The 19,120-nt window shown below is 51.1% G+C and overlaps 1 protein-coding gene across 50 annotated transcripts in view; it reads left to right on the top strand.

Annotated features, from left to right (window-relative positions):
- The window catches only part of CAMK2G (calcium/calmodulin dependent protein kinase II gamma), a 55,380-nt gene that overhangs the window by 12,927 nt on the left and 23,333 nt on the right, over window positions 1-19,120 (top strand). For 18 of the 50 annotated variants that reach the window (XR_015156800.1, XR_015156806.1, XR_015156804.1 and 15 more), the window contains exons 4-12: window positions 6,963-7,017; window positions 7,876-7,941; window positions 10,128-10,200; window positions 10,349-10,451; window positions 10,880-10,963; window positions 11,398-11,492; window positions 12,060-12,182; window positions 16,000-16,083; window positions 16,357-16,399. Coding sequence is in view for 37 of the 50 variants with exons in the window: in XM_086381976.1 (XP_086238102.1) it covers window positions 6,963-7,017; window positions 7,876-7,941; window positions 10,128-10,200; window positions 10,349-10,451; window positions 10,880-10,963; window positions 11,398-11,492; window positions 12,060-12,182; window positions 16,000-16,083; window positions 16,357-16,399 (726 nt within the window). In the remaining 13 variants the exon portion in view is untranslated. Of the gene's footprint in view, window positions 1-6,962; window positions 7,018-7,875; window positions 7,942-10,127; window positions 10,201-10,348; window positions 10,452-10,879; window positions 10,964-11,397; window positions 11,493-12,059; window positions 12,183-15,999; window positions 16,084-16,356; window positions 16,400-18,904; window positions 18,968-19,120 lie in introns of all 50 variants that reach the window. The other 32 variants (XR_015156798.1, XR_015156802.1, XR_015156799.1 and 29 more) reach the window with 3 other exon arrangements.

Below are 19,120 nucleotides of genomic sequence, written 5' to 3' on the forward strand. Positions count from 1 at the left end.
GTCTCTGGGCTGAGGGCTGGGTCTTCGGCGTGTGAGGCTCGGGGCGAGTGGCCTGCCAGCGCCCCTCGCCGGGGGCCTTCCGCGGCCATCAGCAAAGGGTCTGCACTTTGTTTCTGGCCTTGAAAGAGTTTTGTTCCTTGCTGCGGTGTCCTGTGCACTCTGGGGGTTTCCATGGCGCTCCCATTCGTATTCCCCGGAGCCAGGAAAGCAAGCTGCCCACCCGCCTGGCTTCCCTGAAGCAGGGGTGGCAGGAGCCACTCGGCTGGAGAAGGAGAAAAAATTAAGAGGATTTCTCCCGCTCCCACCCTGACTCGGGGGACAAGAGCACATTGTTGGTTGTTCTAAAGCCTGAGGAGGTTTGCCTGCCACAACCCACTCTGGCTCAGTTTTACATTGTTCAGCTGAAGTAGTCTTTGCCAAAGCGTTGGCCCCGATTTGGTGCTTCTCTCGGAGGGGACAGAAACTGGGCTGGCTTCAGCGTCTGAGCAGAAACCCCAGGCTTGACATGAGGTGGAAAAGCAGGGAACATCTCCTAGGTTTTCCCTGAAAGCTCCAATTATCACAAAGGACAGTGAGTTTCTATGCTCGTCAGTTCAGTTCAGTTCAGTTACTCAGTCGTGCCCGACTCTTTGTGACCCCATGAATCACAGCACGCCAGGCCTCCCTGTCCATCACCATCTCCTGCAGGCATGGCCTAAATATTAGGGGTGCTCCAGAGGCTGCCTACTCTGCTGGGTTGGTAGCCAGCACTGTGAGGTGACTTGCTGAAGTTCAGTGCTCCCTCCTGAGCTACTCAGCCTCCAGCTTCACAGGCCTAGGACTGGGATTTTCACCATGAGCTCTGACACGGGAGAGTGGGGTCGTACTCCAGCCCGAGGGGACGGGAGCGTTGAGGTAACCAGAACTGAAGCCACGCACAGCTTTATAGATGGCAATCAGCAGCTTGGCTTACACGCGACACAGATTGGCGTAGCTGGTACTCAGTTCTGCCTGGTGCCGTCTTGCACGAAGCCAGCCCCTCTCAGCCCATGAGTCCTGGGCTGGGAACCTCTGAGCTCTCTGAAGTTCAACCCTCACCTGAAAACACCATGGTGGGGACCAAATTGTCGCCTTGGGTAGGAGAGAAACGACGAGAGAAACAGCTAAAACAGCAGTCACCAACTCAGGCATGTTTTGTTTGGCTGGCTTAGTGGTTTAAAAATATTTTTATTATTTGCCAGTATTTTAAAATGAGATTTCACATTTAAAAAAAAAAATTCTATTTCCCAATCTTTCAAATCAGAAGATTTGGCTCTGCTGAGCCCACATCCATGCATGGCCAGAATCAGCTGGACCTGGGCAGTGACTGCCCCCTTAGCCTGCTGGCCACTGTCTATGCTGTTAACTTTCTACTGCTTACCTGGTCCCTCTGGGCTTTACGAGCTTGTCACTCTGAGCTAGCAGTGGCAGAACAGGAGAAAAAAAGCTGGTGGGTGACTAAAGCCATCCGCAAGCACAGAAGCATTTTGGTGTTCCAGTCCCAGGTCTCAGGGTCTGAGGACAACTTCCTTTCCTTACACCCCAAGTGACCAACTCATAGAGCAATGATGAATTGCCCGCCTGGAGGGAGGGGAGAACAAAGGGTGGGGTCCATGGTGCGGGAGGTGGAACCATGTCCTCATTACCTGCAACATGGGTGTGATTGACCACAGAAGGGTCAGAGTGGGACAAAGACAATTGAGAACCAACCAGGAAGTACAGAACTGGAATTCTAGCTGGAAAATACTCCAGCCTTCTTTTACTGTGCTTTTGAAAATTAGATATATACTTTTGAACCTTTTAGACTTGGTTTGGTAGCCCCTTCTTCTTTAACCACCAGTCCCCAGTGCAGAATCAAGGCAGATGGAGGGACTGTCTCCCCCAGCCATCTGCTCTGCTAGGGAGACAGCAAAACTCAGGGAAGACCAGGCAAGGCTCTCTCCCTTTGTCAGTGTCTCATTGCCTAGAACTGTGCTTTCATTTCATGATTGCTCCCAGACCCTGGGGGCCTTGGTCTGAGGCCCTATTTGGGGTCAAGGGAAGGGAGAAGGAAGGGTGAGTAGTCAGGACTATGTCCTGGGAGAATGATCTGGCCAGGCTGTCCGTCCTCCAGTGGGAACCGGGACTCCTAGAGATGAGGGAGCTGTGGGTCCAGGAGATGGGGGTTGCCATGGATCTTGACCTGGCTTGTGGCAGAAGAGGAGCCCATTTTGTCTGCTTAATTCGCTGTCCCTCTTCTCTCTCCACTGCTCCATCCTTCAGAGCGGTGGCCCTTTTGGCTTTAGCTGCTAATTGCATCCCACAGGGATACTAGTGGATCAGCCCAAGAGTGGTGCAGAGGTGAGGAAGCAGAGAGCACGTGGTCCACCCCTGATTGTTGTCAGACTCACCGGCACTTGCATTCAGAAGGGTATTTGGTACAAGGAGCCAGGCACCCCCAGTTTTTTCTCTTAATAGATACTCTACCCCAGGAGTTGACAGTCTGTGGGAAGAGTGGCCCCTAATGTAAAGCATGGTCTCTGGGTGATAATGCTGTGTCAGTGTAGGTTCGTCAGTTGTGATGAGCTTGCTTCTTTTGTGGAGATGGTGATAGTGGGAGAGGCTGTGCGTGTGTGGGGACAGCGGGTAGGTGGGAGCTCTCTGTGCTTCCCGCTCAGTTTTGCTATGAACCCAAAATTGTTTTAAAAGATAAAGTCTTTTTTTAAAAAAAGCCTGTTGGTTTTGAGGCATACTGCAGAACCTAAAAGAGCCCTGGGAGAGTGGCCAGAGGTGAGAGTTGAGAGGAAGAAACGGCAGTAGTGCTGACCGTCTAGAGTCTGAATGAAGTGTCTTCTACCTGTGATCTGCTTGCTCCCTGCTCTGAATTCCTCTAATGAATAGACTCTGTCTTCCTTCGTGCTGAGCTGCCCCAGCAGTTTCGATCACAGCCTAGCATTGTGGTTTAGAGCAGTACTTCTCAAACTTTCATGTGCTTGTGAATCACCTAGGGATTGTGTTAAAATTCAGATTCTGATTCAGTAGCTCTGGGGTGGACCTGAGCTGCCCCACGTCTCCAGGTGAAGCTCCTGCTGCTGGTTCAGCATGCGGAGAAGCAAAGGTCTGTGGCCTTGGTATCCAGTCCTCTGGGTCTGAATCTGGGATTTGCTGGGCAGCTGTGACCCCTGGCCCATGATTTTACTTACCCGTGCCTCCGTTTTGTCATCTATGCCTCCTAATGGAGTTCTGAGAAGGTTGAGCAAGTGAACGAGTCCTAAGAAATAAATGGACATAATGAAACTGGAGATTCCAGCTCCCAGAAGTAGTCCCTCCAGCCCCAACTCAGTTGACACATGTTATTCAAGCCTGGCTGCCTTTTACGTTGGGCCCAGGCCACACACAGCTAATAAATAGTAAGTGTAGCAATAACAGTTGCAAAGAAAGAGATGGAAACGTTGGAGCATAGGCGAGCAGCTCCGAGATCTTGCCCACCTGCTCCTTCCTGGAGGGCAGCCTTTACTCCCCTGCTAGCCCCCTGGGATGACACGACCTCCTCCCCCGCCCTGTATTTTCATGGGCATGAACAGTGATACTTTGTCAGTGCTTTTTTGACCAAAGTTTGTTAGTTAAAATGTGGCATACTGTCGGGTGGTTTTTAAAGAATTGGAAATAGCCACAAGATTTGGGTTGTGGCTTTGTCAGTACATGAAGGTATAAGACACTGAGTATGTTGTTTTTGGCCTGTTCTTCCTTCCACAGTTTGTAAAGAACAATAACTAGGTTTACGACTGTAATGCAGCAAATGCTTCATGCTTCTTTTCCCACATCTTCCTGTCCAGGGTTGGTCTGGTTCTCTTGGCCTCCATACCCTCTCATGACTATGGAATGGCCTGGGTATTGGATTTTTTTCCCCCCATACATCCTTTACTTCTCCCAAACAGCCCCTAATGCTTGGTTATGTATTTGTATAAGTGCTTCTTTAAAGCCCGTCCCCCCTGAGGCTGCTGGGTCTCTCTTGTTCACAGCTGCGTCCATGGCATGAGCAGCCACGCCTGCTTCAGGGAGGCTGCCACAGGGACATCGTTGAGCAAGTCAGAATGGCCAGGGCTAAGAGGGACAGGTTAGAGCTCCTTTGCCCAGGAGGATGGAGAAAGTGACTCCCTCCGGGCAGTTCTACAAAATTAGGGATCTTAATATTGGCCTGCTTTGGCCTCAAGTCTCAGCTCTGCCACTCAGTGTAACTTTGGGTGGGTTTCTTTTGGAGCCTCTGCTTCCTGTCCTGTTACACAGACGTTAATAGAAGTACCTACCCCACAGAGCTAATGCAAGGGTTCAATCAAATAACATGTGTAAAGCTCTTGGCATAATGCCTGGCACATTGAAACAGCTCAACTAAGTGTTAGGTATTATCATTTGGATCTTTATTATTGCGAATCTGCTAGGTTGGCACTTAGAGTGGTGCAATCAAGTTTCTCCTCTTGTTCTCAGCCCCCTGTTCATTTTCTCTACAAATGGAAAGAGAAAGATAGCAGTCTTGCTCAGTGGTGGAGCCTTCCACACCTGTCCCTCCTTGCCTTGGCCGTGCCTGGCCCTGGGACACACATCAAAGCGGAGCTCTGGGCTGGGCGGCCTGGGAGGACTAGTCTTCCCTCGCTGCTCTGCTCAGCTGACTCTCCTCCCCGGCTCCTCACACCTGGACTCTGTGTGTGGTCTTCCTGGGGAAGGGCAAGTGCCGATGACTCCCTGTCTGGGCAGAGGCATGGGTGCCTGCCCTTTTTGCCCTTCTGGGCTCGGGGCAGGGGGTGGGGTGTGTGGGTCTGGGATCAGGGGTCCTGGAGAAGATAGCCAGTGCCAGGACTCCCCTGGGAGTCACTGTTAGCATCGTGCCTGCTGCCCTGTTAGTGCCTCCTGCCGCTGCTGTTAGTCACCTCCCTAATGAAGCTGGTCTTTAGCTTCTGGGACAGCTGATTTCCAGGGGATTATTTGTATTACACACTTTAATGCGTTTTAATAGCAAATTTTTAATTAAATGGAAAGTCCTTTTGGAAGCAAGGGAGCAGCAGCTGCAGCAGGGCTCAGCATGAGCCACCCATTCCGGCCAGAGAAGCGCAAGTCAGGAGTGAGCCACCCATTCCGACCAAAGAAGCGCAAGTCAGGATCGGGGGTGACAGGGCTTTGGGGGAGCTCGCCTGAGCGCGCCTGGGTTAGTGAGGGGAGGGGGGAGGCAGGGGTCTGGCTGTAGCTTCTTCATTCTGTCACCCACAGGCCTAGAGAAGTATGAACTTGTTCGCCCAAGTACAGGAGAGAATCATTTGAGGAGGAGGGATCTTAGGAGTACCACCCGCCTTTGATTCCGTTGGGAAATCTCAGAAGTACTGAGTTCTGGTGGAATTTTGAGGTTGAGTAACCAGATCAGATCTAATAAGGTCGGCAGTATGAAGCATAAACAATTGCTGGGCCCTGGTTCTCGCCCTGGCAGGCCCGAATCCTCATTTGTCAAGTGAGGAACAGCACAGGGCTCCAGTGATGGCTGAGGGCCTGGATTTTACATTCAGCCCATCTTGCTGTGGGGCAAGGGGAGGTAGGGAAGTGCCCCAGTCCTGAGGAGACGCCCTCACACTGGAAATGGAAGGTATCATTCGAGCTGGTGGGGCCTGACACACAAGAGATTTCTTTGTATCTAAGAGCTTCACTGGTCGGTTTGGTGTCAGGCCATTCCTGAAGTGAGGAGCTCCTGGAACTGTGTGAAGGTCAAACAGAGGGAGCCCTTTGGGACACAGGCTCTCCATCAGGCGAGTGCAGGTGAGGGAAGGGACCAAGCAGGAGGGTTGATCAGAGCAGACATGCGTTTGCATTAGAATGATGCTGAGGGGGGCGGTTGGCATTTAACCCCCTGAGGTGGCTTTGTGGGCAGAAGCTTGAAGAGGAGACCTCAGCAGCATCAGGTTGGGCTCTTGCCCAGGAGCTCTGGAGGCTGTGAGTGGGAAGAGATTCTGCTCACCAGCCTTTTCTTTCGCTTTTACTGCAGCTCCATGCAGTAGCCTCCCGTACCCATCTTGTGGGCACATTCGTGAGCGGTTTCTCTCCAGGCTCCACTGCTTTGTCGCCTCAGTGTGTGGGCTCCTCCACATTTCTTGTAGGAAACAGTGGTATAAACCAGTCTTTGGAGTCAGAAAGAGCTGGGTTTACATCTGGGCCCACCAGATCTTTGGCCTTCGGCAAGAAATTCTATGCCTTTGAGCCTCCATTGTCCTCATCTGTGGAATGGGAGTAATACGTATCTCGGAGTGGTCATCAGGAATAATAAACTCCTTGAAGTAGACACCATGTCGTTCCTAAATCCTACCATCTACCACACACAGCACTCGATACATACTTGTAGCTTAAGTAATGTATGCAAAGACCCTAACTCAAGGCCTGGCATGAAGTCAGCACTTAATAAATGGTTATTGTCGTTGCCTGAATCTGTGTGTTGCCTGCTGGGCTGTGCCTTTCCCACTTCTTCCCCTCCCCCCAGTTCTTCTGCTCCCATTCACTCCAGGGTCTCCCATCTTGCCTTTCTCTGTCCCTCTGCGGTCTGCATCCCTAGGTGCTTCTTGCTCTGCACTGCACCCTCACACATCACCCTCACACGTCACATCCCAGGACCACCTTCGCTGAGACCAGCGCCTCTCAGAAGAAGGTTTCTGCTTTTCTCCGTCTTGCCTCACTTCTTAGCCACAAAGCTTCTGTCTCTCGCCTACATCTGAGGCAGTCTGAGATGGCGACCCGAGCCCTGGACCTGGGGTCTGGTCATCTCTGCTCTGTGGCTGCATCTTGGCCCCAGGGATGCTGGGCATCTGCCCCTTCTTGGGAAAGAGTCTGTGGGGCTGACAGGATGGGGCAGGGCTGGGGTGGCCAAGGAGGAGAGGAGTAGGCTTTCCAGGTTTTCTCTCTGTTAATCTCTGTCCCCATCTCCTCTCTTGCAGTACGCCTCCATGACAGTATTTCTGAAGAAGGGTTTCACTACCTCGTGTTTGACCTGTAAGTGCCACTTTCTGAGGGTGTGGGGGCCTTTCCCTTCAGCTGGCTCAAGAGGAAGGCTTGGGAAAAAAGCCCTAAACTGGGTCTTCAGCCTCTGCCAAGGGTTCCTCTCCTTTGCCCGTGGAGAGAGGTTTGATTTTGAACATCCTCTGGTCATGAGCAGATTGCCGAGGGCCTCCTTCCTCACTCAGTGGTTCTCCAGGGCTCTGACCCTGGGGTGGCATTGCTCTTGCATTTTCTGTTCAGCAGCACACCTTGTGCAGATGCTTTTTTTCCCCTTGTTTCTCAGTGTGTTGTCCTTAGCGGAGATACACAACGTAGCTCTTTGCCTGACCTTAAGAATTCTGGGAAATTGAAGGCACCTTTTATTAGTTGTAAACTGGGCTCCCATTGGTCTCTCCTCCACTCTGGTTGTGGTTTAATGTCTTAAAAGTAGTTCTTCACCTAATGGAAATGCCTCTTTGGTATTTTCAGGGTTGGGTCTCTGTGTCCTTGGTCTCATTGTTCTTCAGCTTCAGTAGTAGGTCAGTCCTTCTTGGGCAGCTGGATCTTAGTATTCATATTGGTCTCAAATAAAGCTAAGACTGTTTGAATAAGTCAGTTATTTTCTCTTAACTGCCTGTACATTCATCTCTACCAGAGTATTAGGTAATCTACAAATTATAGACAGAAATGTACAGGAGGTGGGGAGGGCTCACACTGTCCCAGGAAGAAGCTCCGTTTCATTGAAGGATTGGTGTGTTCTGAGCTTGCAGACGAAGCACATGTAGAGTTGCCATGTCTCTAAAACCGTTGTACAGTGTGGCTGTTGGTTACCTGTTGGGTGCTGCCTCCTCTGACCCTCTTTGTTGGTTGCAGTGTTACCGGCGGAGAGCTGTTTGAAGACATTGTGGCCAGGGAATACTACAGTGAAGCCGATGCCAGGTGAGACGAGGGCCCTAAGGTGTAAGTGTGCCTCTTAACCATCTTAGGGGGCAGGGCATTGTGCCTGTTGGAACCGTCTTTGGGAGCGGTCAGAAGAGCTCTTACCTGGACAAAGATTCTGTAGGGTTGGACTCAGGCTACATTCCATGGGCATGCTTAGAAGTTAATAATTCAGCACTCCCAGATCAGTTTTCTGCAAAGCTCTTACAAATCTCTTTCACCCTGTCACACCAGAAATACCTTTCCTTTGCACCACTGTATACTCATGAGGGCCCAAGGGCCCTCCCTATCTCCACTTTCTTCTTCTGACAAACTCTACTGCATACAAGGCATCCTGGGAATGATCCAGAGATGGGGAAAACATGGTTTGTGTCCTAAAGGAGTGTAAACGTCTGGGTTAATAATCCAACCAGGGAACTTCCTGGGAGATTTCAGCCACCATCACCTTATGTCTTGACCACCAGGACGAGCTTTTCAGGTTGGAGGACCTTTCCTCGGCCACACCCCTCAGCCCCCAGCCCTCTAAGAAACCCTGGCAGCTTCTCCACATGACGCAGCAGAATTCCTCCCACACCACAGCTCCTGGGCACTTGTTTGGTCTGCCTTTCCTGCCCCGGCTCCTCCCCCACCCCAGATTTTTTCTGAGGGTGATGTCCTGACAACCTGATTTTGAGTGTCCTGCTTGCAGCCTCCTCAGGCATATGTGGCAGCTCTGGCTGCCTCTGGGGGCGTGGAAGGGGACACACAGCTTCCTCACAGATTTCTCAACCCTTAGAGGCCAACGTTTGCTGATCAGCTTCAGATGCTTCAGCCTCAGGAAAAATTCTCAAGTGGGAGATGAATTCCAGTGCCAGCAGGGGAGGACCAGGCTCTGGGGCGGGAGGAGGAGGCGGCGATAGCTCAGGGAGCCTGCGGGGAGGAGGGGGAGCTGGGGCGGTGACTGTACCAGTGTGCTTGGCCTGGCTCTGCTGGGACACTTCGCACTTTTGCCATTTTTGGCCAGAAGGCTCTCCCTGCTAGCTTGGCTCTGTTCTAATTATATATTTCTGTGGAGACTCGCCTCTTCAGCTCAGTCTTAAAGTCTCTTCGGCCTACTCTTGGACCATGTCCTTATGGGGAGGCCTGAGCCTCAGCCTCCAGGAACCCAGCGAGACACTTTGGCTCTTGTGGAAGCCCCAGCCTCAGATTTCAGAGGAAGGAATACTGTCAGTCCAGGTTACTGACGTTCGGGCCGGATCATTTTTGGTCGTGAGGGCCCCTCTTGTGCATTGTAGGTTTAGAAGCATCCCTGGCGTCTATCTGCTCGATGCCAATAGCACCCTCCCTCTCAGTGGTGACTACCAGCAGTGTCTCCAGGCGTTGCCAGATGTCCCCTGGGGGGCCGAAATCAGCCTCTGGTTTTCTCCAGTGCTCTGGACTGCTGGTGCACTCCACCGGGAGTTGACCACAGGTGTGGAGGATGGTTTGGAAAGTGGACGGCCTTCTAGAATTTGAGAATCAGCTGCCGAATGTGACTCTAGGCTGGTTTGTCTTTTTCTGTGCAAAAGCATGATGAGAAGTGCTCTTTGGGGTGCCTCTTTGAAACTCTCTTAAGTGTCTTATTTCTCGATGATGCCTGTGTACTCATTTCTCTCCCCTACTAGATGATAAACTTCAGGGCAGGCACTGGGTCCCCTATACAGCTGGTGCAATACCCAGCCCAGTGCTTATAGGTGCTTGATAAATGTTTACCTACCCCCAAAACAACTTAGGCTTGGCTGGACTATCCTTCCTGAGTTGCCACCACAAGCCTCTTCTCCAAGAACACAGTTACTATAGGGGTTAAGAGGAAGGAGGAAAGGGTTGGATGGTGGGTGTCTCTTTCTCAGGAGTCTGAGGTATTCTTCCTTGGAAACAAATTGGATATGTTGAGCCTTCACAATCTAAGGAGGCTTGGTGGACCCTGTTCTAGTCTATCCTCTGCTATTATCTAGTGGAAGACCCTGGACAAACCACTTAGTCTGCTTGGGCCTCAGTTTTCTCTTTTGTAAAGTAGGTTGAACAGATGATGTCCAAAGTCCAAGGTTTTAGCTCCTCTTTCAGTGATGCTGTGTGAATCCGTTACCCAGAGTTAAGTGCTTTAGTCTACAGCATGTGGTTGTGGATGGTTTTACCCTGCACTGACCTTTCTTTTTGTGCTTTTGCAGCCACTGTATACATCAGATTCTGGAGAGTGTTAACCACATCCACCAGCACGACATCGTCCACCGGGACCTGAAGGTACCTACCTCCCGGGTCCCCTTTGCTTCTTGTTTGTGAACCACTGGCGCCACCTGGTGCCAGGTGATAGCACTGCATGGTCCCAAGCTAGGCTCCCTCTGGGCTGAGGGATTGGTGCCTCACGAGGCTCTCTGTCTTCCTTATACAGCCTGAGAACCTGCTGCTGGCGAGTAAATGCAAGGGTGCTGCTGTCAAGCTGGCTGATTTTGGCCTAGCCATCGAAGTACAGGGAGAGCAACAGGCTTGGTTTGGTAAGAGTGACCCTGTCTTCCTGGAATGCAGCTCCCGCCCTTCCTCCTCTTCCTGATCTGCCTTCCTCTTTCAGAACTGCAGGCCAGACCCTTAATGGTCCTGGCCTCCTCAGAGACTGGAGGAAGGGCGGGCACAGAGCTCCCCCTGGCCCTCCGTGACTCAGTACAGTGAGACTAGCTGCTGTCAGCACTGCGTTCTTGCTGCCTCTGGGGACAATGGAAGTTCCTTTAAGGCACACGTATTTGCCCTCTGGTTTAGATTCCGGGCACTGCAAGAAGCCCAGCCCGTCGTCTCTTGCTGCCCAAGTGCTGAGAGCTTATGTAGCCAAATCAACAGGAGTAAGAAGGGACTTGGGAAAAACTGCTGATGTGGATTTAATGAGAGAGAAAGTGGGTTCAGTGTGCCTCCGCTCTCTCTTCCGCTACAGGTTTTGCTGGCACCCCAGGTTACTTGTCCCCTGAGGTCTTGAGGAAAGATCCCTATGGAAAACCTGTGGATATCTGGGCCTGCGGTAAGCCCATTCCACACACTCAGCTTTTTGGTGTTAAGGGCGTTCAACTTCCAGTGATGACAAGAAAGAGGCATTGCTATTCCCTGTGGGTCCCACAGGCATCTGGTATATGTGAAGTCACAGCATTTGCTCTGGTGTCCCCCGGGATGGCTGTTCCTTTCACAATCTCCTCCCCAGCTTCCTAGATGATGATGTCTCCTTCTCAAAGAGGGATTTACCCATGCCTTAGTGGGTGGGTTGTGCCTGAAGAAGTCGTAGACGTGGCGTGGTGATGTGGGGCGTAAAGCACAGTGGCACAGCATTGTCAGCTGCCATCCACCTCTCTCTCTGGGATGGTCCTTGACTTTCTGGGTGGCTCAGAACCCCATGTGGCTTTTCTTGGTTCTTTAGCAAAGCAGGTGACTGACCCCAGTGACCTGTATTCTGTCTTGTAGGGGTCATCCTGTATATCCTCCTGGTGGGCTACCCTCCTTTCTGGGATGAGGATCAGCACAAGCTATATCAGCAGATCAAGGCTGGAGCCTATGATGTAAGGACCAGTTTGTTCCTGCCCCTCTGTCCAGGGGAAGGGGGTGTGCTGAGTGTGTTGCAGGGTGTGGGGAGTGTCAGGGATTTTGAGAACCATATAGGCCTCAATTCTTGTCACCACCTGTCCCAGGGAGCAACTTTTTTGCACAGCCATTGTTGGTGGCGGTAAAATCATGGAGTCCACTAAAGTCCTTTGTTCTGTTATTTGCAAAGAATGGCGTGGCTGTGTAGTGTGCCGAGTGACACAGAGATAAGAAGTGTGGCAGCTCCTCCCACTGCGGTGGGGCCTTGGGCACAGTGTTGAGCAGTGGGTTCCTCCTCATAGGGAGATAGAGTTGAACCAGAAGACATCAGGGTCCCCTGGTATGATATTCTGGCATTCTAACCATGATTGTTCTGTTTTTCTTCAATCTTTAAGCTGACTCAGGCCCTGGGATACCCAGTGCTTAGCCCACTTCATGCTAGGCAGCTTTCGATAGTTAACCAGGGTTAACCTTGTAACCCTGGTTACAAGGGGTATAAGGTACACAGATTTCATATTCCTCCTTCTCCTGTTCCCATTTCTTAGTTCCCATCACCAGAGTGGGACACAGTGACTCCAGAAGCCAAGAACTTGATCAACCAGATGCTGACCATAAACCCCGCAAAGCGTATCACAGCTGACCAGGCTCTCAAGCACCCATGGGTCTGCGTAAGTGTCTTCTCCTGAGGTCAAGGTGATCCAGGATATCTGCTCTCAATGTGCTCGTAACACTGTCTTTACCCTCCTTCTTGTGACTAGAGAATAATCATCTGGGGCCTTGAGCTAAGACGCTGCAGAGGGGACAGGGGACTGGGTGGGGCCCAGGGGCAGCATATGTCACCAAGAGAAGCCAGGGGAGTGAATGGGACTAACTGGCTTCTCTCTGACCTTCCCCCACTCATTTGGCAGGTATGACTTAGTTTTGCCATTGAATGAGGGCTTAGGTTGACCCTTGCAGGCTCTAGTTGATGACAGAAAGCAGCCAGCAGAACTCAAAAGTAAATTGCCATGCCTAGAATGCATATCCAGATCCCAAATCAGACAACTCTAATGAGAAGGTGATGAGACCCAACAAATAAACAAAAGGGGCCTGTGAGCAATGAAAAAGAGCTCCTGAAGTTCAGTCACAAAGCTCATCCTAGGAGAGCCCCCAGGCTATCGATGGGGTTGTCATCATGCTCTGTTTTTGTGTAAACTTCTATCTGGCTGCAATATCTTTTTTCAAACAGGGTCTGCTATAGTCAGGCCTCCTGACAACCATGATGCATGTATTTATTTGTTCTTTTCCATGTTTACTGAATGCCTCTTTGGTGCTGGTCCGTGTGTGCTGGAGATACAAAGATGAATAAGGCCTGGTGCCTTCCCCCACAGATCTCAGAGATGATCTGGGGAGACAGGCACCTAACGAATGTATAGGAGCCCCTGCCATCGCTGGTGGGCAGTGGGATTGCTGAAGGCCTGGAGGAGGTGAGCTCTGTCCTGGTTCTCGCAGATTACTGGAAGTTCCCCAGCATGATAACCTGCAGACTGAGGTTAGCACGAGCTAAGGTGAGAGGCCATGGGGAATTATGGCGAGATTAAGGAACGTTAAGTAGTTTGGTGGTAGATGAAGGTAGGACTACAGGAATATAAGAGAACGAAGCCAAAAATGATTCCAGTGACATACAAGTTTCTGCCTAAGGAGTTTAGGTGTTATTCTGAAAGCATAGGGAACCATTTAAGAGTTTCAAAGAGGGAATGAAATACGCAATTAAGAAAGATCACTTTGGAAGCTGTGTAGAAAATGGAATTGAAGAGGCAGGGGCAGAGAGAGCTAAAGAAGCTGTTGTGGTTGTCTAAGCAAGGCCAGACAAGGTTTCAGCTAAGGGTAATGATAGGATAGGTGGGGTGGCAAGGACTGGATACATTTGAGAGATATTTGAGAGAGGAGATAAAAAGGACTCTGTGACCTTTTGGATTTGGAAATCCAAATCCACTTTCTGGATTTGGAAAGTGAAGGTCTTTTAGAGAGGGATCTATGCGAATTGCCAGGTTTTGAGTTGGTAACTGAGTTGGAGGGTTGTACCATTCACTCACCCAGAGGAAACCTAGAAGAGGAACACTTTTATGAGAAGAGATGATGATTTTAGTTTCATACATGTTAAGTATGAGGGCCTCCAGCTGGAGACATCTCGTGGGGAGTTAGGAGTATAGAGAAGAAGTTAAAAATCAGAAATACAGGTTGTGGTCATTTGTGTATGGATGGTGTTGGGGCTATAGAAATAGATGGGATTGGTTCTCTGCTAATTGAATCCTTACTGTGCGTTGTTGTAAGAGAAGATATGGCCACCAGCATTTAGTGGCCCAGAGAGGAGCCAGCAAAGGGGGCTGCGAATGAGAATGTCCATGGGAGAAGGAAGATCAGGAGATCCTAAGAAACAGGAGGTCTCAGGAAGGGAGGGTCTGTAATCAGATGCTTCAGAAAGTCCATGATAAAGATGGAAGAGAGCCTGTTGACTGTGACCAGTTAAAAGCATTGTTTCATTATTTCACTGAAAGAGGCAGTGGAGGCAGAGAGACTGATGATACTGCTTAGAGAAGATGGATGAGTCAGGGAAATTTTTAAAATCTTGCAATTGATTATATTGTGTTGACTGCAGAGAATATTATCCAGAATAAAGGGTTAAAAATATTGGCTAAATTTTGGCTCAATGAGACCTGTAGAAGGTGTCCTATTTACTAATCTGGAAGATAATTTGACTTGTTTTAGAAAGTGAAGTTGCTCAGTCATGTCTGACTCTGCGACCCCATGGACTGTGGCCTATCAGGCTTCTCCGTCCATGGGATTTTCCAGGCAAGAGTACTGGAGTGGGTTGCCATTTCCTTCTCCAGTGTAAAAAACAAAATATATATATATATATATATATATATATATATATAGAGAGAGAGAGAGAGAGAGAAAGGCTAACTGAAGAACCAGTGTTTGGAAAGCACAAGAGAGGGGCTCTGGAGCCCAGGGCAGGGGGCCAGCACATGAGGGGTGATGCTTCTGAGACCTGAGATTAGGTTGCAGGGGGGTGAAAATCAGCTTGTGGGGGGAAGGCTGGAACTGAAGAAGTTCTTGCTTGATCATCTCTCATTTCTCTTGGTTTAGAAGTTTACACTTTGGAGGAGGAAATGAAATATGATACACATACATACACACCCCAACTCCAGAAGGTAGACAGAAGGGAGAGTTGCTTCGGGATCCAGGAAAGGCAGAAGCCAGGGATGAGGGCAGGGATGGCAGGGTGGTCCCATGGGGGTGTGGGCACCAGGCTACATTTTGTAGGTTTAATTTTTCTAGCAGACTAGCCAAGATATCTGCCATCTATGGGGTCACACAGAGTCGGACACGAATGAAGTGACTTAGCAGCAGCAGCAGCCAAGATATAACAAGAGCAGAGTAAAGGGATAAGCCACTTAAAACGGGTACTCAAGAATTGTGGGAATAGTATGTTCTGGGGGCACGTTTGTGGGCCCTACTCCCTATCATCCTGTATATCTCAGTAGCCCCAGAGGACAGCTCTGTATTAGGGTATTATGTAATAATTGATGCTTGTATTGCTGACCCTGAGTCATCAGGGAAATGTAAATCATGTCCAAGGGACTCTGTTTAAAAGTTAGCAGTAATACATTGAAGAAAACTTCCCATCCAAAATGGTGAAGAGAATTGATGCTTCATGGTAAAGAGCCTCAGTGTCTCAGATCACAACTTCATTTAGGACCTTGTAGGGGGCTGCTGGAGAAGGCAATGGCACCCCACTCCAGTACTCTTGCCTGGAAAATCCCATGGACGGAGGAGCCTGGTGGGCTGCAGTCCATGGGGTCGCTAAGAGTCGGACACGACTGAGCGACTTCACTTTCACTTTTCACTTTCATGCATTGGAGAAGGAAATGGCAACCCACTCCAGTGTTCTTGCCTGAAGAATCCCAGGGATGGGGGAGCCTGGTGGGCTGCCGTCTATGGGGTCGCACAGAGTCGGACACGACTGAAGCGACTTAGCAGCAGCAGCAGTAGCAGCAGGGGCCTGCTGAGAGGAGCTTTTGGAAAGAATGAATGCTCTCTGTAGAGAGCAAGACCCCTTCCTGTTTTCTCACTGCCCAGAACCTGGAGTGCTTTAGGTGCTCGATAAATAGTAGGTGAAGGAATAACTGCTCGAGGATCACAACACACAAAATACTCGCACTTTCCATTGCCTCCATCCCCTAAGGAAGATCGGAACGCTCTCTCGGGCACCCTCATCCAGCATCAATTACCAGCGGTGTTTTCATGTTCAAATTATTGTCCTTACATAACCTTGAGTTTTGGGTAGAGCTTTTATTGTAAAAGCATTTTCACATCTATGACCTCATCTTATCTTTGGAACAACTGGGGTGGCTGAGCACAAGGCCACCAGTGCTGGGACTGTGGTGAGGGGCAGAGGATGTGCCTGGGGGCTCACAGGCCTGTCTGTTTGGCTTCCAGCAACGGTCCACGGTGGCATCTATGATGCATCGTCAAGAGACAGTGGAGTGCCTACGCAAGTTCAATGCCCGGAGAAAACTGAAGGTGAGTTGTGCCTCCTGGGCCAGGCTGCCAGCGTCCTGAAATCGTATCTTTTGGCAGTGCGCCCCCTGCCCCATCACAACAGGAGAGAGAGAGTGGATCTTCTTAGTCATCACCCCCATTAATCGGCCGACTGGGACAATCTCTCATGGCTGGAGCTGAGCTATGAACATGGTACCCAAGGAGGGCCCCTCGCCAGCTGTTGCACTCTGCCTGAGAACAGAGCGCGCTTCTGGAGAGCCTGATGGAATTCACAGGACCCTCTTCTTTTTCCAGGGTGCCATCCTCACAACCATGCTTGTCTCCAGGAACTTTTCAGGTATGTGTTCAGCTGTGCACTTTCATTCTCTGAGGTGAGTGGGTCAGGATGGGCCGTTGCCAGGTATCATGCCATCCCGATGCTGGGTATCTCAGGCAGCACCTTGACCAGGATGGTGAGGATGCTGTTTGGAGGCCCTGCTACGGCTGAGTCTTGTAACCTGAAATTCTGGGGGGCTTTACTTGACTTCAGGTTTCTGATCGGCATTTCCTAGAACCTCGCAAAGAGTAGCCTGCCCAGTCTTCCATTTATGTTGTCCTTGGGGGTTCTTAATTCTCTGAAGACTCTCAGCACTTTAAGATTTTAGACAGTCTCAGGGGCACTGGAAGATGTTCTTGGGAAAAGAGATGAGATAGAGTGAATCTTCCCAGTTACCCCCATTAATTGGCCGACGGGGACGATCTCTTCGTCGTTGTGTCCAAGCAGCGATGACTAATAGAAATCATTCCAGATGTTTAAACCATTTACAGCGACTATGCTTAAAATATTCTCTGTGATACCAACTGTAAAAATGAAGAAACAGGCCAGCAGGATGGAGGGAAAGGAACTTGCTTAAATTTGTGTGCGGAATTGGGAGTCTTGGGACCAATAATTTGTAAATCACACTTGACGTTTCTTTTTAAGATGCAAGACACTCCACCTTCCCGAACTGCCCCCCCACCCCCGCCCTCATCATTGTTGGCCTTCCGTTGGGAAGCATCATGGCTTTTCTGTGAGGAAAAGAGTAATGACAGGACTTAAAAGACAGAAAGGTCTCTTCCCAACTTGCCTTTTCCCCTTGTCCTCCCTTCCCCTCCCTCCCAGCCCCACTGGCTTGACAGACTTCCCCTGCTTTCTCCTAACCAGACTCCTGCCCTTGCTTTCCCTCGGCACAGCCATGGTGTGGAGGGAGGGGGTGTGCAGGAGGTTCAGGTTCAGCTGGATGCTCCCTGGGCAGAGATAGCTCCCTTGAACTTGAGTCCATAGGCCTGGCTCTAGTAGTTCCTGGTAGCCTCCAGCCTTGCCTCTGGGGTTTCATGAACTCTAGACTGCGAGCCACAGGGCCCCGGAAGGTCAGGAATAGACAGTGAGGTGGGAGACTGTCCTCCTCAGAGGGACCTGTGACCCTGGCTGGGGCTCAGTCTTGCGTTGTGGGCACCCCAGAAGGAAAGGCTGTGTTTTGGCTTCACCTTGCAGATGGGGATAGGAGGGCGCAGTGAGCTACTTCCAGCAGAGGTGGCGCTGTTGTCCCGCGTCGGGCCTCTGGTCAGCTACTTCTGCTTACAGCTTCTATGTTCTGGGTTTAAGAAAGCCCTTCGAGAGGATGCTCAAGGGCAGTTCTGTGCCCACCCTAGAATGGGGTGATCTGTTCTCTCTCTGAGTAGAAGAGACGTGAAACAGGCTGCTAGGAAATCGATAGCATGTGCCCAGCCATGAGACAGCCTCCGCGTCAGCTTCTTCTGTCCATTTCAGGAAATTGGTGCCCTAGTTTCAGGAGCTCGGTCTCTGTTAGGACACAGCACCTTCCCTGGTCCCTAAAGAGCCTCCTGTCCTTGCTGCTCAGACTCTGTCTGGCCTTCACACTCACTTTGCCCTGGCTTAAGAGACACACACACACAAAATGTTGCAAGCATTCCAGGATAACCTCTTCTGCCCTGACTCTGGAACTGGTGAAGACAGAGCCTGTCTCCAGAAGCTTCTCTAGAAAGAGGTGCATACAGGTATAATCAAGAAGAAAGGGCACTTGGTGTGCTTCTTCAGGAACAAGTGAGGCTGTCTTCTGAGTTGATCCCAAGTAGAAAAGTTCAGCTTTTCCCTGGATTTGAGCAGGTTGGTTAATGGTGAAATCGGGGCTTCTAGAATGTTTTGCTTTAGCAGCCTTGATTTTCTTTCTGGGTGCTCATTTTTTGGGCATCTCCACCTTTGGAACACTGTGAAATACAGCCTTTCCTGGCCACCTGCCTTGAAGAGGGAAAGTGACCTGTGTCTCTGAGAAGCTGGGGGCTGTGGAGTATGGTGAACTAGGTCCACAGACCCTCCCTGGGCCCCAGGTGCCTGTCTCTCTACCATTTGGAATGTGGGCGAAGGAAAGGGCTGCCATCTGAAAATGTCCTTTTAGGTCCCCTCCGGAGGCAGGTCTGCAGATGAGATTCCGACTCCTCACAGCCTTAAGCTAGGGCTGGGCTGCCTCGGAAAGGACGGCCACCCCTCTCCAAGTCAGGTTTGGGCCTGCAGACCTTCCACCTGAGGTGGTCGCGGGATAGGCGGAGCCCCGGGATTTCCCCACCAACTGTCCGAGCCTGGCCCTCTCAGGTCCCCAGACTGCTGCAGGGCTGGCTGCACCTGCTCACCAGCCTGCCCCTGGCGCCTCCGCTCCCCCAGCTCGGCCGGCTTGGCCACGCCGCCCGGATCCTGCTGTGCGCGGCGGCAGCGGGTTCCTGCGCCTCGCGCTGGGGCATGCTCGCTGCTGACTGGCCTCCGTGGCTTTGCGGCAGCTCTGTGCACTGAGAGACTGTATCCCCTCAGTTGGCAGGCAGAGCTCCGCCCCCGCCTCGCCTGCCGCGAGCGCCGCCGGCCTGGCCGGGCAAGGTACGTGGCATGAGTCCTCCCCGACCGCCTGCCTCGGCTCCCTGCCACCCCACCAGGAGGGCCAGCATGCCAGGCCCGCTCACCAGGGAGGCGAGTCCCATGCTTGCGGGCTGAGATGGGCATGCCGGATGGACCACCTAACTTGGCATCTGC

The sequence above is a fragment of the Bos grunniens genome, chromosome 28 (genome assembly GCF_055505025.1).
Source record: "Bos grunniens cultivar Pamir isolate PY7600 chromosome 28, Bosgru_T2T1.0, whole genome shotgun sequence".
Lineage (NCBI taxonomy): Eukaryota > Metazoa > Chordata > Mammalia > Artiodactyla > Bovidae > Bos > Bos grunniens.